Raw genomic sequence first — 17286 nt, forward strand, 5'->3', positions numbered from 1 at the left:
TTTTGTGGGATGAATGACGGGACACTAAATGTGCATTTTCCCAGAAGTGCCGCCATCTTATGTAGGAATTCACCTCAGACTTTGAAGGGTGCTTTTTTTTACTTGTTTTTGATGTAATGTTGAGAGATGTTGCCTGATTGTGCAGCGAGTTGATCATAGAACTTGTTTCATAATTCTGGAGGTGGTGATTTAATTGTATAGCAAGTGATTTTCTCTTCCTGGCCCCCTGGCCCCTGATCTCTGCTGCAGAAGTGCTTGCTACTGAGAGAGGGTCACTCTGGAATTACGTGAAGAAAGCATTTCTACTTTTTGAAAGAAGGCTGCCGAATGTCCCTGCTGTCTCCTGATCTCTCTGTCTTTCCTGTTGAGCTGGTTGCTGTTCCCTTCATCTTTGTCTTCCCAGGGTCCAGAGGTCCAGAAGATCAAAGCGGGAAAAGGAGCCACTATGGCTCCTTCTCCATAAGCTGCTTGTGCACCCCTCATTTCCCCATTGGTCCAATTGCGGGAGCGCGAGTTGCTGTCTCCTCTGAACCTGGTGGAGTGCACAGCGGGGCTGCCTTCTAAACCACCCCTGTAGCCCCTGCAACAAGCCCTGACCTGTGGGGTGTGCTCGAACCCACCCCTGCCATGCATCTTGCGGGGTGTGGGTAACAAGACACCCTGCGCTGCAGTGTGGGGAATTTGGGAATTGGCGTCTGTGCATACACAGGCATGCCTGGTGGCATGCACAGGGTGGCGAGAAGAAGCCACAGTTTCCTCTTTTCTGCACTGATCCACCTTCCCTGTTCTCTGTGTCCCATTTCTAGGGTGAGTGCGACCGTGCTGATTCTCCTGGACCTCTGAGTGGGTTTCAGTGCCACCGACCAAGGCATCCTTCTGGACTGGCTGTCTGGGTTGGGAGTTGGAGGCACTGCACTGCAGTGGTTCCGTTCCTACTTGCATGGCCGAGTCCAGAAGGTGGTGCTGGGGGGTGATTGCTCTGTGCCTTGGCAACTATGCCATGGGGTTCCACAGGGCTGTTTTATCCCCTTTGCTCTTCAACATCTACATGAAACTGCTGGGGGAGGTTATGCAGAGGTGTGGGCTGAGGTGCCATCAATATGCGGATGACACCCAGCTCTGCCTCTCTTTGTCATCAAACCCAGGTGAGGCAGTGGCTGTTCTGAATCAGGGCCTGGGAATGCTTATGGACTGGATGAGGCCAATAAGCTGAAATGCAATCTAGACAAGACAGAGGTGCTGCTAGTGGGTGGTTCGTCTGCCCAGCTAGGCGATGTTCAACCTGTTCTGGAGGGGGTTGCACTCCCCCTAAAGGATCAGGTTCACAGTTTGCAGGTGCTCTTGGCCCCAGCACTGTCACTTGAGGCACAGGTGAACTCAGTGGCAGGGAGCGCCTTTCATCAGCTTAGGCTGATCTATCAACTGCGCCCTTATCTGGACAGAGATAGCCTAGCTACAGTTATCCCTGCTCTGTTAACCTCTCGCCTGGATCACTGCAATGCGTTATACATGGGGCTGCCCTTGAAAGCAGTCCAGAATCTTCAGCTAGTCCAAAATAGACAGCAAGTTTGTTAACTGGGAGTGGCCAACAAAATCACATTATGACAGTACTTTTCTGGCTGCACTGACTGCCAGTCCATTTCCAGGCCCAATTCAAAGTGCTGGTATTCACATTCAAAGCCCGAAACGGCTTGGGGCCGGGTTATCTGAAGGATCGCCTTCTCCCATATGTGCCTGCCCTGAGCCTAAGATCATCCTCAGGGGTTCTTCTCTGGGGCCCCCACCAAAGGAAGTGGGGCGGGTGGCTACCAGGAGGAGGACCTTTTCTGCTGTGGCCCCCCAGCTGTGGAATGAGCTCCCTAGAAAGGTTCACCTAGCACCTACATTGTTCTCCTTCTGGTGCCAAGTGCAGACCTTTTTATTCTGCCAGTATTTTATCATTTTAGCTTCTTAATCTTGTTGCCCTGTGTTTTAAATCTGTATTGTAAATCTTTGCATTGCTGCTAGGTTTTATTCTGGTTGTATTGTGGTTTTAATTTCTTATATTTATATTGTTTTATGCTGCATTTGTGGTTTTAATATTTGTGAACTGTCCAGAGAGCTTCGGCTATTGGGCAGTATAGAAATACATACATACATACATACATACATACAATATTGCTTAACCCCCTTTCTCCTTCCCCCTCCTCACAATGAGAAGTTACTGCGATCAAGTGATAAGATGGAGAAGTTATTTTACGTAACAGAGAAACTACAGAACATCAAAGAAGCACAACAACACAGTAGCGTCCTAAGAGAGCAATGGAGAAGCAAAAGAGCACTTTAGGGCATCAAGTGACCTGAACGACCTCCGAACGCAGCAGCAACCCGCAGCACATCGCCCAATGAAATACCCCTGAACACTCTTGAGCACCACGTCATCTCAAAGCAACTAAATGGATTCTATATCCAGAATTCTTGTAATTTTGGCAGCTTTGTGTACTTACATTTGGACTATAGAGATGCAAGAGAACTCCCATTTTTCCCAAAGCAACCATCTGCTGCATGTTTGCTTTTGAGTAATCATGCAGAGAGTTGGGCATTTTGTTAGGGGTCTGAGCAGGCATTTTCCGGTGTCCTGTTTTAGTTCACTACTATGGATGGAAAAACAACCTTCCATGAGTGCCCATGAAAATGAATGCTGGAAACCCGAGCTCAAGAGAGGGGGAAGGTGAACTTGTGCAAAGACACAATCCCATTTTCTATGGAGGAAGAGTCAAGAGACTCAAGCATGTTTGGTCAGTGAGACTTTCTTCCTGCACAAAGTCAGACCCAAAGATGGCATCTTGAAAGCCCAACACCTTCACACCTCAACAAAGATTCATGGGAAAATATGCAAGACACAGTTTTTATTTGCCATATGAATTTATTTTGAATGTTCTTGACTCGGTGTAAATTAACACATACATGATACCGTGCTTCAGCTTGAGGCCAAAGGAAACACATCTAACACCCCCCTCCCTTTATCTGGTCTCCTGGAACCCACCCAGTCTCTTAGGATTAAACCACCAAATCCTGAGTCCCAGACTCTCATTGCCCTCACCTCTAGGGCCCCAGATGTCTCCCCACTTTTGCAAATGGTGGAATATGCAGGGAGGAGGTGATTGCTCTCTTCCATCTACACCTCAGCTTCAGGCTGCTTGGATGATCCCTTGGCAGCTTGGCATTCCATATTGTGGAGATCAAACTTCAACAATCCGTTTGCTACTGCCGTGTTTCCAGTGGGGTAGGTACAGGCCTCCTCGTTTACACAAGCTTGGACAGCAAAAGTTTCACTGGGTAATCCAACTGGGAGAGGGAAAAAGAATAAGCATATGAGAAGTTTATATTGTAGGTATTATAGAAAAAAGGATAGGAAGTCCAATGCTGTAAAGAACAATATTGTTTAGGAACCTGGAATGTCAGATCAATGAATCAAGGTAAGCTGGAGGTGGTCAAACATGAGATGGCAAGATTGAACATCAACATCTTGGGAATCAGCCAACTAAAATGGACAGGCATGGGTGAATTTAATTCAGGTGACCATCATATCTACTACTGTGGGCAAGAATCCCTTAGAAGAAATGGAGTAGCACTCATAGTCAACAAAAGGGTGGGAAAAGCAGTACTGGGGTACAATCTTAAAAACGATAGAATGATCTCAGTACGAATCCAAGGCAAACCATTCAACATCACAGTAATTCAAGTCTATGCCCCAACCACTGATGCCGAAGAAGCTGAGGTTGATCGGTTCTATGAAGACCTACAACACCTTCTAGAACTACCACCAAAAAAAGATGTCCTCTTCATCATAGGGGATTGGAATGCTAAAGTAGGAAGTCAAGAAATCACTGGGATAACAGGCAGGCATGGCCTTGGTGTACAAAATGAAACAGGACAAAAGCTAATAGAGTTTTGCCAAGAGAACACGCTGATCATAGCAAACACTCTTTTCCAACAGCACAAGAGACGACTCTACACATGGACATCACCAGATGGTCAATATCGAAATCAGATTGATTATGTCCTTTGCAGCCAAAGATGGAGAAGCTCTATACAGTCAGTAAAAATAAGACCTGGAGCTGACTGTGGCTCAGATCATGAGCTGCTTCTTGCAAAATTTTGGCTTAAATTGAAGAACGTAGGGAAAACCACTAAACTATTCAGGTATGACCTCAATCATATCCCTTATGAATATACAGTGGAGGTGAGGAATAGATTTCAGGGATTAGACCTGATAGACAGAGTGCCTGAGGAACTATGGACGGAGGTCCGTCACATTGTTCAGGAGGCAGCAACGAAATCCATCCCAAAGAAAAAGAAATGCAAGAAAGCAAATTGGCTGTCTGATGAGGCTTTACAAGTAGCTGAGGAAAGAAGGGAAGCAAAAAGCAAGGGAGAAAGGGGAAGATATCCCCAACTGAATGCAGAGTTCCAGAGAATAGCAAGGAGAGACAAGAAGGCCTTCTTAAGTGAACAATGCAAAGAAATCGAGGAAAACAACTGAATGGGAAAGACTAGAGATCTCTTCAAGAAAATCGGAGATCTCAAGGGAACGTTTTGTGCAAAGATGAGCATGATAAAGGACAAAGAAGGCAGGGACCTAACAGAAGCAGATGAGATTAAGAAGAGGTGGAAAGAATATATAGAAGAACTATACAGGAAAGATCTGAATGTCAATGATAGCCATGATAGTGCGCTCACTGAACTTGAGCTGGACATCCTAGAGAGTGAAGTCAAGTGGGCCTTAGGAAGCATTACTAACAACAAAGCTAGTGGAGATGACAGTATTCCAGCTGAGCTATTTAAGATCCTAAAAGATGATGCTGTTGATGTGCTGCACTCAATATGCCAACAAATTTGGAACATTCAACAGTGCCCACAAGACTGGAAAAGGTCAGTTTACATTCCAAGTCCAAAGAAGGGCAATGCCAAAGAATGTTCAAACTACCGTACAGTTGTGCTCATTTCACATGCCAGCAAGGTGATGCTCAAAATCCTACAAGCTAGGCTTCAGCAGCATGTGAACCGAGAACTACCGGAAGTACAAGCTGGGTTTCGAAGAGGCATAAGAACTAGAGATCAAATCACCAGCTTTCGCTGGATCATGGAGAAAGCAAGAGAATTCCAGAAAAGTGTCTATTTCTGCTTCATTGACTACGCTAAAGCCTTTGATTGTGTGGATCACAACAAACTGTGGCAAATTCTGAAAGAGATGGGAGTACCACACCACCTTACCTGTCTCCTGAGAAACCTGTACGAGGGTCAAGAAGCAACAGTAAGAACCGGACATGGAACAACCGATTGGTTCAAAATTGCGAAAGGAGAATGACAAGGCTGCATATTGTCACCCTGCTTATTTAATTTATATGCAGAGTACATCATGAGAAATGCGGGGTTGGATGAATCACACAGGTCGGAATTAAGATTGACGGGAGAATTATCAACAACCTCAGATACGCAGATGATACCACTCTAATGGCAGAAAGCGAAGAGGATCTAAAGAGCCTCTTGTGGAGGGTGAAAGTGGAGAGTGCAAAAGCTGGTTTGAAACTCAACATTAAAAAAACGAAGATCATGGCATCTGGCCCTATCACTTCCTGGCATATAGAAGGGGAAGAAGTGGAAGCAGTGACAAATTTTATTTTCTTGGGCTCCAAGATCACGGCAGACGGTGACAGTAGCCATGAAATTAAAAGACGCTTGCTCCTTGGGAGGAAAGCTATGGCAAACCGAGACAGCATAATAAGAAGCAGAGACATCACCTTGCCGACAAAGATTCGTATAATCAAAGCTATGGTTTTCCCAGTAGCAACATATGGCTGTGAGAGCTGGACTATAAGGAAGGCTGAGCGCTGAAGAATTGATGCTTTTGAACTGTGGTGCTGGAGAAGACTCTTATGTGTCCCCTGGACTGCAAGGACGTCCAATCAGTCCATCCTAAAGGAAATCAACCCTGACAGCTCATTGGAAGGACAGATACTGAAGCTGAAGCTCAAATATTTTGGCCACCTAATGCGAGGAGAGAAGTCATTGGAAAAGACCCTGATGCTAGGAAAGATTGAAGGCAAAAGGAGAAGGGGACAGCAAAGGATGAGATGGCTAGATAGCATCACTGATGCAATGAATATAAACTTGAGCACACTGCGGGAGAGAGCGGAGGACAGGAAGGCCTGGCGTGCTCTGGTCCATGGGGTCACGAAGAGTTGGACATGACTGAACGACTGAACAACCACAATTATAAAACAATGAGTGTGTCTTGCCTGAGGGTGTAGATACAACTGGAGACATTCCTCAGGGCTGGTCAGTGCACTGTTCTCATAGTCCCTCTAGAGGACAGAAGAGCTGCCTGTGACTGGGTTGTCCTGGCCCTTCAGAGGAGACAGCCATGGAGCCCAACCCTCACAACAGAGTGATCTCCTCTCAGACTTAGAGAAAGAGTGCCTCCAGCCACCTAGCCCCCTTTAGACAGGGGGTGTCTAAAGGCCAAAGCTGAGCCAGCTGCCAGATGCAGGAATGTCTGCCAGAAGAATGCGGACTCCTCATAAGTAAAGGTGTACTCATGAGCAAGGCATTGAAGTATTGAATTTCCTACCTGGACAGTGGGGGTAAGGTGGTGCAAACATGAAAGATTCGCTGCCATCTGAGGAATAAGGACTCCTCATGCGTCCAGATGTACTCAAGACAAAGTCCCTGCCAGTGGATAGACCTCTTCCAAGGTGGCACTAATGGCCTGCAGGTGTGCTCTTTGTGCAGCTTTTCAGGTTCAGGCTGTAGTGCCTTCCTCTGCAGACACTAGGCGCTGGAAAGATGTCAGGTCCCTCACTCCTGCCTGGTATTCCCCTGCTGACCCAGGTCTTCTCTGTTTCTCCCTGTGTTGGACTTCTGACTGCCTACTGACCTTGCTTGGGAATTGACCCAGACTCTGCCTTGGAGCTCTGTCTGAGCCCCACTGCAAGCAGGGCAGCTGTGGTGAGTGACAGGCCTTTCAGTCATTCATGAAGCTGCTTCCCCACTCTACCCCCAGGTCTTCATGCAGCCAGACTGTCAGCCCACACCAAGAGCAATCTTGGAAATATTAAGAAAAGCACTGGGAGAGCTCTGAGAGTGCTGCTCGATGCCTGACAGCTCAGTTACTCTCCTGCCAAATGCTTAACAAAGGGCCTCATAACCTGAGAATGTGGGCAAGCAGGGAGAGGTCAACCTAGCAGCACCTCAATCAGAGCCAAAGAACTAAGAGATATCATCTTCCTGCCATCAGGTGCAGAGCATAACAGCAGCAATATAAGCATGCATTCCAAGCAAAGTTACTGTGTTACTTTGATTCAGTTAAAATAAAAGGAAGAATGGGAGAAAGAGTGCAGGTTTCCCCATGCCCTGGAGTGGATTGATAACTCTACTCAAATGCAGTGAGGACAAAGTCAGCTTTGGCACATTGATTCTCAACGCCGAGGCACTGGATGGTTTCCCCCAAGGTGTCGCAATGATCTGAACTTTTTGAGAAGCAGCCCGGGCATTGCATCCCATTGGGTTGAAGGCTCTTCTCAGTTGGCACTGCAAAAACCAGACCCCAGAGTCAGCGCAAAGCTCCATGACAATCACATTTTTCCATCTCTTGTATCTTCTGCCCTAGAATGTCTAGTCCTAAAGACAGTCGCATCTACTGTGCTGTGAGACCAAATGTTACAAATCTCTATTTGTATTTGGTAGACTAGCGCAGTGCCCTTTGACTTCCAACAGCACTAAAGGTTTCAGACTGCGTTTGATGAAGAGTCTCTTGAAGTCCTTTGGGCAGGGGGAGGCCAAACATAGGGGCCATTTCCCAGGATGTACAGTGACGTTTTGATACAATACATTAGAATGACAGTTGAGCACTCATCCTGGAAGTCAATATCAGCTAAATGCCTTGCAACTTCCAGTCCAGCACGATTATAGCCCTTTGTAGCCAAATCACCGACTGAGAATCCCAATTCAGATATAAGGTGACTGACTAGTTTTAGTAGCCCATGATTCTGGGCCCATTTCCTCATACGCCATGAAGACAAGAGGAGGGGTCTGTTGGGAAATTATCTTGAGCCAGGACTAAATGGCTGCTTTTCGGTCCCAAGTCCTCACTGAACAGCAGGCACCCTCAGGCGTACCACCACTTTAGAAGCTAGGGACCCGCAGGGCTCTTGTTAAGAATTTGTGTTGTTCTGAATCCAGCTCTGCAGTATGTGAGTAAACCCATACAGCTGCCCCATACAAAAGCTGGGGCAATAGCTTAGAGGTACAGAGCTCAAGAAGGGGCGCCACTAGCCTACCACAAAAAATAGCAGTAGCTGTTACATTGAAAGCTGACCACCACAAGTGGTCCTAGAGCCCAGATTCTGCATGACTGCACCCAGATATTCATTCATTTCTTTCTTCAAAGTATTTCTTGGCCGCCTTTCAGAGCAGAAGCTGAATAGGGGCATGGGCTGCCTATTTGATAGCTTTCCACTTGCAACAGGTTGGTTACACAGCATGCCAATCCACCCCAATGCCCTTGGTGTTGGACAAATTTGCGGGAACTGCATAAATTCTGTAGCCGTTACTCCAATATACCCAAGGGACCACATTTTCTGGAAGGAAACTGTCCAACTGTTTTAGATACTTCTGGAATGGGACATCCAGCTTTTTGTTGTTCCAGCCAGAAATATTCCATGATAGACACTTAAAGGATGCTCCATCATTCACCTTTCATCAATGAGGGTTGTGTGGAAAGATCTGGTCTGTCAAGGGCCTGCAGCGTGTATGCCATCTTTGTCTAAGTCTGTTCTCTGTGGCTGCTTATCAGTTAGGCCCAAGCCACTCAGCCAAGAGGTAAGAATGGTGAGGGAGTAACATTCCAGTGCCACCGTTTTCTGACCCACAGCACCAGATCTTGCTCCTTCCTGGGGCTCCCTTTTAGCTGTATCCTTGTGGTGCCTCAGTGGTGAGTCACATTGGCCCAGATTTCTCCCCTGGTTATGATTCACTTGTGTACATGGCTTTAGTGCCCCTATTTCATCTTCTAGGTGATTAAATGCATCGACAGATGGACTCACTCTGCTCACACCTGAGATTACTGGGCGTACGATGTTTGCTGAATAATCGGCAAGCATCAGCTGTCTTCACCGGGGAGCCCATTTCCTCTTGATCTAAAAACCTTGTATTGAGCGAAGAAGGAGGCTTCAGGGCCACAGGATTAGCATCAGCATTCGATGTTGTGGTAACTAAGTCCCTCCCAGAGTGACTCTGTTCAATTGTGTTTGTTATAGGATTTATTTCTGCAGTCACCTGGCAGTTTAAGGCACATATCTTTGTCCCAGGGGAATCCTGGCACACTCCTTCTGCAAACTTTGAGTTTTTTTCCTGAGGTGCACGAGCATCAGCCTCTGCTGCCCAAGGGCCCCCTCTGTGTTGATAAGTCCAGTTTGCTCTACCTGCAGGTTTATCAAGGGGGTCTTCAGGGGCTCTATTCCCATCACTATTTCATTTTGGGATGCTAGTGGAATCGCAAAAAAGGAATCCGCTAACATTTCCTCCTCCTTATAACAGATAAATTCCTTCTCCGTGTTGGGACTTCGTTTTTGTTCTTGGTCCCAAACACCTTTGTTCGCCTCTTGCTCTTGTCCCTGGCATCTTAATAGGGGGCAAAAGTTTTTCAACAGAGCTGAAGTCAATTAGATGTTTTGAACTGTTGGCCGCCTCAGCTAAGCTGCTTATGAAGGGTGAGATGGAAGAATCACCCAAGGACTGAGGGGGTGCCTGATTTTCAAATGATCTCGAAACTACTATATTTCTTTTGGTGAGTGCCACCCTGTAGTCATAGATGAGTCTGGCTTTGCCCCACCTGCAGAAGGTAACCAGTGTGCAGGGAGATACGTGGTTATAAAACAAATATTCCAAGTGAACTATGTTTGCTGTGGCAAAGAAGCCCGGGAAAGTCGCATCCAGAATTTTCAAAAGGTCCAGTTTGCATTCATGTTGTGTAAGGGTCCCCTTAACTTTGGGGTAATTTGACAGGACCAGCTTTTCATGATTTAATACGAAGTTCAAGTTTGTACCATTTATGGTCTTCTTCTTCTGGGATGATCTTACTCCAAGAGAAGCATGGAGGCATGGCTGCTGAGTATCGGGTCCTTGGGTCCTTGTTCGTATAGATGAAGGGGGCTGTAGTGGTTTGACAGCTACCTTGACAGGGTCTAGTATTGCATTGTGACAATTATTTGCATTTTTTATAGCTTCCTTCTTTAATTTCAGTTCTACTTTCTGATTGGGACTATTCTGCTCGGGGCTTTGATTGAGCAGTACAAAAAGATGGTTGGACTCCATTTTCTTACACTGTGGAGCCCTTAAATGTTGAATGTGTTTTGTCATTGCAATGGTGCTGCCCCACCTCCTTTTTAACCCCTCTCTTAGCCACCCACTCACTTCCCTCAGTGCTCTGCACGGCTGGTTTATCAAGCTGAGCTCTGCCTTTACTGGGCTTCGTCTCCAGTTCCTTGCCTCGCAACCCTAGCCCAGCCTTTTGTGTATTTCCAGAAGTGTAGTTAGAAGATTGTTGCATTCATATAGGAACATTTGGATATGTTCCATAACTTTTGTTCATTTAGAGCCATCCTTCACTTGGCAGGCTAGCCCCAGTTGTTGTATCATTTTGGCTGAGGAGGTCCTTCATGTTTGCTTGATCCTCAGTGCAGGCCACTTCTGAGATTTGTCTTTGTTAATTGTAGGGGTGTACGAAACCCCACTTACCTGGCTCTGCTGGGTTCCACGGGGGGGGGGCGGGGAGGCGATCTGGTCCTCCCCCCAGAATCCCCAACGGGGGGGGGGAGGTGATCCGTTCCTCCCCCCCAGACTCCTGCCTGGCTGGCTCCGCTCTGGAGTCGCCGGCTGGGTCGATCTGCAGTGGGGGCCCCATCCGCTGCCGGGCTGCTGTGGACGCAAATGGCATCCTGCGTAGGGGACGCCATTTGTGTCCCTACGCTAGGTTGTGATAGGCTATGTATCTATTTACGTAGCCTATCATGGCAAAAGACAGGGACGCAAATGGCGGCCACCACGAGGGGCACCATTTGCGGCTGCAGCAGCCTGGAAGACAACCCGGAGCTGCTGCCGCCGCTGCTGCCACTACCACCACCAGGTAGGTCCGTTCCGGGGGGGATTGCAGGGGGTGGCGGGGGGGCGAGGCTGTTCCGCCACAGATTCTGGGGGGCCAGATCCGGCCTCACTGGAGTCCGTGGAAGACTTCTCCAACATCCCTAGTCTATTGATGGTCTTTTTCAGGCGGCAGCGTTAACCGTTGGGAAGCAAGTGCCAACTCTTATGCAAGATGTACTGAGGATGCTTCCTCATTAAATCCATGCATGTTTCCTTTAAAGTCCATAGACCAATCTAATTTAGAATTCAGGGGTTGAGATGGTTCAGATGGTTCAACTACTCCCTCCTTTTCTTCCCCCTCCCTTGGCGTGAAGAACAGTGTGATTTTTGTTTGATTTTTCCATCCATTTGGGGAGATAGTCTCGGAGGTAAATCTTGACGTAGACTAAGAACTACGTAAATCTTGACGTAGACTGTGTCAAAATAAGGAATGCAATTAAGTGTCAAAATAAGGAATGCAAATGGCAGCGGCCGTGGCCGCCGCCATTTGCGTACGTGTATTGTTGTTGTTTTTCTTTTAAGTCAGCCGTGATAGGCTACATAAACATTTACGTAGCCTATCACGGCTGACTGCAGGGACGCAAATGGCAGCGGCTACGGCCACCGCCATTTACGTCCCTGCTAGCCAGTGGCCAGATGTCCGGCTGCTGGCAGAGCCGGCCGGCGTCTCTGCAGAATCCCTGCGGAGCACAGCCGGCCGGCCAGGATTCTGGCAGGAGAGGAATGGAGCGCCTCCCCCGCCACCATCAACATAATCCGCGAAAGCTAAGTGCCTTTCATACATCCCTAAGGGAACGTGAATCTTAGAGATTGTTTTAAAGATGATCAGGAAATACAATTCCAACACTGCTTTTCAACCTAAATGCACATTTATTCCCCCAGGTGGTGTCAAACCTTGTATTCAAGCTTTTGATGATTTCATACTAAGAGAGAATGTGACAGGGGTGAACTTGAAATTGAGAGAGATTAAACGTTAAAGAGAGAGATTGGAGATTTGTGGAAGGGAGGGTTATGTCTGGGATATCTAACTGGAAAGAAATACATTATTTTGCAAAATATGGATCCTCACAGTCTTGCGTTTTACAGGTGTTATCAAAAAAATTAACAGGGCTTCGCTTTGTAAAAGAACGTTCTTTGGCGCAAGACGGACTGACCAAAGAGCAGCTGGTGCTGTGTTGAACAGACCTAGCGGAGCAACACTGGGTGACTGCAGTCTCTGCAAATGGCCAAATGCACCAGTTCTGTTGCTTCATGCATTTGAATGCTTTAAAGTATCATGTTCTGTACATTCTGAACGTGAAGAAATTTGTGAAGTTTTGGTGAATTCCTATATAAAATGAACCAAAACAAAATTGTCGCCCATCTACACTGGCCAAATCCAGCCGACTTCAATCAGTACATCTATTCCCAGCAAGGGAAGGGCCATGTTGTACCTGCTAAGCACCAAAATGGACCACAGCGTCAAGCACCAAAATGGCCGACAGCGCAAAGGCTGCTGGGATGCATGGCCGCCCATCCAGAGGACTGCAGGGTCCTTTGGGAGGGAGGGTGGTTAGAGAACGGTTGGTCTAAGCATGTTGCGGAACATGGTTACCCGCACATGTAGCAGTAGGACTCATGGTAGCATCTGCACTGGTTAGAAGTGGTTAGGCTAACCATACACCATGGTTAGGCTAACCGCCCTTCCCCAACATGCGTCTGAACAGGGCTAAAGAGTGATCCTCAGAAACTTGAAACAAGGAAGAGAAATTAACAGGAACGTTAATGTTCTTAATGTAAAGAACTTAATGTTAGTACATTTGCATCAGTTTCTAGTCAATGATTAGAGTAGATGTTCTTCTGTGATTATATTAGATGTTTATCTATTATACATAAGCACCAAAATGGACCACAGCATCAAGCACCAAAATGGCTGACAGCGTGAAGGTTGCTGGGATGCATGGCTCCCCATCTGGAGGACTGCAGGTTCCTTTGGGAAGGAGGGTGGTTAGAGAATGGTTAGTCTAAGCATGTTTCGGAACGTGGTTACCCGCACATGTAGCAGTAGGACTCATGGTAGCATTTGCACTGGTTAGAAGTGGTTAGGCTAACCATACACCATGGTTGGGCTAACCGCCCTTCCCCAATGTGCGTTTGAACAGGGCTAAAGAGTGATCCCCAGAAACTTGAAACAAGGAAGAGAAATTAACAGGAACATTAATGTTCTTAATGTAAAGAACTTAATGTTAGTACATCTGCATCAGTTCCTAGTCAGTGATTACAGTAGATGTTTATCTATGATTGTATTAGATGTTTCTCTATTATAGATAATACCGATTTTCCTGTTTCCTGGTTCTGAGCATTGGACAGAACTCTGAGCTCGGAGCCAGGGAACCATGTTCCCTCCCCTCCCCTTCATAGCCCATGCAGAGAGAACTGTCATGGCTACCTCCCTGTGCTCGTGAAACGGAGCATGGAGTGGGCAAAAAATGGGCATTCCTGGGTCCGGAGAGGTGAGCAGAGGAGACAGTGGAAGCCCCTTTAGGCGGCTTCCTATGGGGTCTCCAGGCCCCTTCCCACCCCCTCTCTGAAGCCCCGGGTGGACTTCCAAAATTGCATGTACTACTGACAAGAATGCAGGGTGGGTGGATTGCAGAGGAGAGAATCCCGTCCGAGTTCTGCCCAACCTGCACTGGATAGTCGCCAGCCTACGACTTGGGAGACTGTCGACTGTCCTGATAGTACTGCGCCCTCACCTAGTGGATGAGTGAAGAGCGTCCACCTAGAACTTTCTTTCTTTCTTTCTTTCTTTCTTTCTTTCTTTCAACTTTACTGATAGGTCTTTCGGAGAGCTCTGGTTTTCATAGGGATTCCCCACTGACATATGTCAGTCATTCCTGTATGTTCCAGAGACCAAATGTGCAAATCAAATGGACAACGTAATTCTCACTCACTTATTGTGTAATTAGCAACCATGGCAAGGCAGGCATCTTTACCCTCTTTGCACACCTCCGTCTTCACACCTTCATCTGTACATTTTCCTCCATCCTCTAAACATGTTAGGCATCTCAAAGGTACCACTGCAGAGAGGAAAAAGGATTGTAAAACCTCAGTGCTACTTATACACTTCACAAATCTTCACAAATAAACCAGCATTTCTTTCCTCTTCTTTCTTTCCTTTTCTCAGCAAATATACCCATAGTTATTCCACTGATTACTCCCTATGAAGTGTGTTTTGGAATGTAGGCTAACGTCCTTTGGAAGGGTTATGAATGTTTTTGTTTTTCAGTGTGATACAAAACCCTGTTTTCTACTTTTCATACAGTTAAATCCATATCCCATAAGTTCTGTTTTCATCTTTTTGCAAATACCAAAGCAAGGTTATTTAACAGATCTTTAGCAATAACATATCCCATTACAATACAGATGGAAAGTGGCATTGCTTGCAGCCAGGTCACCTTAAGAAGAAGAGTTCTTCAAATGACTCGGTGACTGTGACCTAAAATTGTTCATGGTAAGAAAAGTGCAATTTCATACCAAATTAGCCATGCTGGATCAGACCAAGGGTCCATCTCATCCAGCATCTGTTCACACTGTGAAACCAGCTTCCCACAGAGACCCACAAGCAGGACATGAATACAACAGTACCCTCCTGCCCACGTTCCCCAGCAGCTGGTGCACATAGACATACTGCCTCAGATAATGGAGGTCGCATTTAGCCAGAAGCACCAGTAGCCGTTGGTAGGTTTGTCCTCCCAATCCCCTTTGAACGCCATCCAAAGCAGTGGCCATCCCTGCATCTTGTAGAGGTGAATTCCATAGTTTAATAATACGCTGTGTGAAGAAGAACTTCCTTTTATCTGTCCTGAATCTCCCAACAATCAGCTTCCTGGGATCATTCTGGGATCTAGTATTTTGAGAGAGAGGGAGAAAAATGTCTCCATATCCACATTGGCCACACCATGCATAATTGTGTACACCTCTCTCATGTCTCTCCTTTTGCCCCTTCTTTTCCCAAGCAAAACAATCCCTGCTGTTGCAACCTTTCCTCATAGGGGAGTTGCTCCAGCCCCTTGGTAATTTTCATTGCCCTTTTCTGCACTTTCTCCACCTGTATAATGTCCTTTTTTAGGTGCGGTGACCAGAATTGTACACAATACTCTAAGTGTGGTCACACATAGATTTGTATAAGGGGACATTTAGGACATTTATATCTACCACCATTCATACTCGATATTCCTCTTGATGGGGAATTGATCAACAGATTTCAGAAGAGTGGACACAGATAAGTGGCAGGTCTGTGCCTGAAGAGGAATGTTGAAATTCATCATCTCTCAAGGAGTATTTATACCATAAATTGCATTGGCTTCATGGCAGTTTACTGATCAAGGCTCCCTCTAAAGCATCCTGGGAATTGCAGTCTGGTGCAAAGTCTGAGCATTCTGTGTTAGCGGTCATCGACTCCTCCAGCTTTTCCATACTCAGGTTTTCCTGGGAAGAATGTAAAGCCAGTTGAATTCTGTAATTTGGAGAGGCTCTACTCTCTTGGTCTTAAGTACATCTTCCCTACTCAAAATGCCTAGACTGCATTAAGATTCTGTGGAGTTCTGTGTTCTAATTCTTTTGCTCGTAAGTCACTGGAGTATTATACCTGACCCTTGAGAAGCAACAGATGACTTCATCAGAGGGATGGTGCAGTTTAATGCCATCTATGATACTGAGCCCCCAGTCGTCTAGTGCTGATGCTGGCTTGAAAATGCAATTCTTTACCTTACTTTTGCAAGTAACTCATGGATTGTGTGCATCTCCCTCTCCTGCTCTAGAGAGCTCTCCACTCTGTTCTCCCTTCCAAAGTCCTCCTCCTGAGTCCTTTTCCCAGCTCCATATCCAACCCACTATTCTTGGCTCCCTGCCTTCAAACTGCTGCCTACTCCTCTTCCAGTTTCCACTGGGAAGAAGAGCTTACTTTCCCAGTTCCCCCACTGCTGGCTTCAAGAACACCAGAAGTTCTAGTATTAGCATTAGCAGTAGTAGCCATCTGCATCTTTCCATTCCCAGAAACAAACAAAAGAATCCAGGAGTTCTGGTTCACAGTCACCTGGAGAAAGCAAGACCAGGAGGAGGCTGGTGCTCAGGAGTGCCTTCATCCTGATAGAAGATTGATACACAGGCGGCCATGGAGTGGAGCTGGAGCAGTGAAGACAACTGATGTAAGAAGGGGGTCATTGGGGGTATATATATATATATATATATATATATATATATATATATATATGCCCAGGAGAGCAGCCTAGGATCAAAAGCTGGGAACAACCGGTTTTGTGGAATGCATGACAGAACTCTAAATGTGCCTTTTGCCAGAAGTTGAACTGCCATCATCTTATATAAGAATTCACACCTCAGTCTTAGAAGTGAAGGTTGTTTTTCACTTGGTTTTGATGTAATGTTGACAGATGTTGACAGATCGTGCCTCCATCTGAGCACAGAACCTGTTTCACCACTCTGGATGTGGGAAATCATCTCCAGAGGGCTTCAATGGCATGGCACATGATTTCTTCTTCCTGGCAGTCTGGCACCCTGATACTTGTTTCGGAAGTGCTTGCTACTGAGTGGGGTCAGTCTGGAATTAAGTCAAGAAACCTCTGCTGCCCTTCAAAAGAAGCCTGCCGAATGTCACTGCTCTCTCTGTCTTTCCTGCTGAGCTGGTTGCTCTTCCCTTTGCCTGTGTCTTCCCAATGGCCAAGTTTGGATGACAAGTGGGGGAAATGAAGCCACCCTGGCTTCTTTTCCCCATGCCGCTTCTGCAGCCGCCATTTCCTTGTAGCCCTGATTTCCCTAATTGCTGTCTCCTCTGAACCTGGTGGGGTGCACAGCAGAGTGCCTACTAAACCACCCCATAGCCCCTACAGGATGCCCTGACTTGTGGGGTGGTTTAGAACCCACCCCAGCCAGGCACCTTCCCGGGGTCAGGAGACAAGACCACCTGAGCCACGGTGCGGGTAATTTGGGACAGGGCAGACATGCAAGTGGCAAGCACAGGGTGGGGAGAAGCAGCCCCGGTGGCGTCTCTTCCCCTCTGATCAGCCGCACCTTGTCTCTGTGACCCAGGCTGATCCAAATGTG

General features: G+C 46.8%; 1 protein-coding gene across 2 annotated transcripts; it reads right to left on the bottom strand.

The window, feature by feature from the left end:
- Window positions 1-2893: 2893 nt before the first annotated feature.
- On the bottom strand, window positions 2894-16381 carry LOC146337716 (uncharacterized). Of its 2 annotated transcripts, none has more exons than XM_084815174.1 (3): window positions 16262-16376; window positions 14118-14243; window positions 2894-3327 (listed from the first exon to the last, which is right to left on the bottom strand). In XM_084815174.1, exons 1-3 carry the CDS (start codon window positions 16308-16310, stop codon window positions 3158-3160), a joined length of 345 nt encoding a protein of 114 aa, XP_084671300.1. In that variant the 5' UTR covers window positions 16311-16376; the 3' UTR covers window positions 2894-3157. The 2 variants fall into 2 exon arrangements, 1 of the variants encoding a protein (XP_084671300.1); XR_014785061.1 differs by lacking the exon at window positions 2894-3327 and adding an exon at window positions 12039-13153 and having other exon boundaries at window positions 16262-16381.
- Window positions 16382-17286: the final 905 nt, after the last annotated feature.

The sequence above is a fragment of the Heloderma suspectum genome, chromosome 10 (assembly GCF_057233095.1).
Source record: "Heloderma suspectum isolate Gila_16-S chromosome 10, 16-S_ref, whole genome shotgun sequence".
Taxonomy (NCBI): domain Eukaryota; kingdom Metazoa; phylum Chordata; class Lepidosauria; order Squamata; family Helodermatidae; genus Heloderma; species Heloderma suspectum.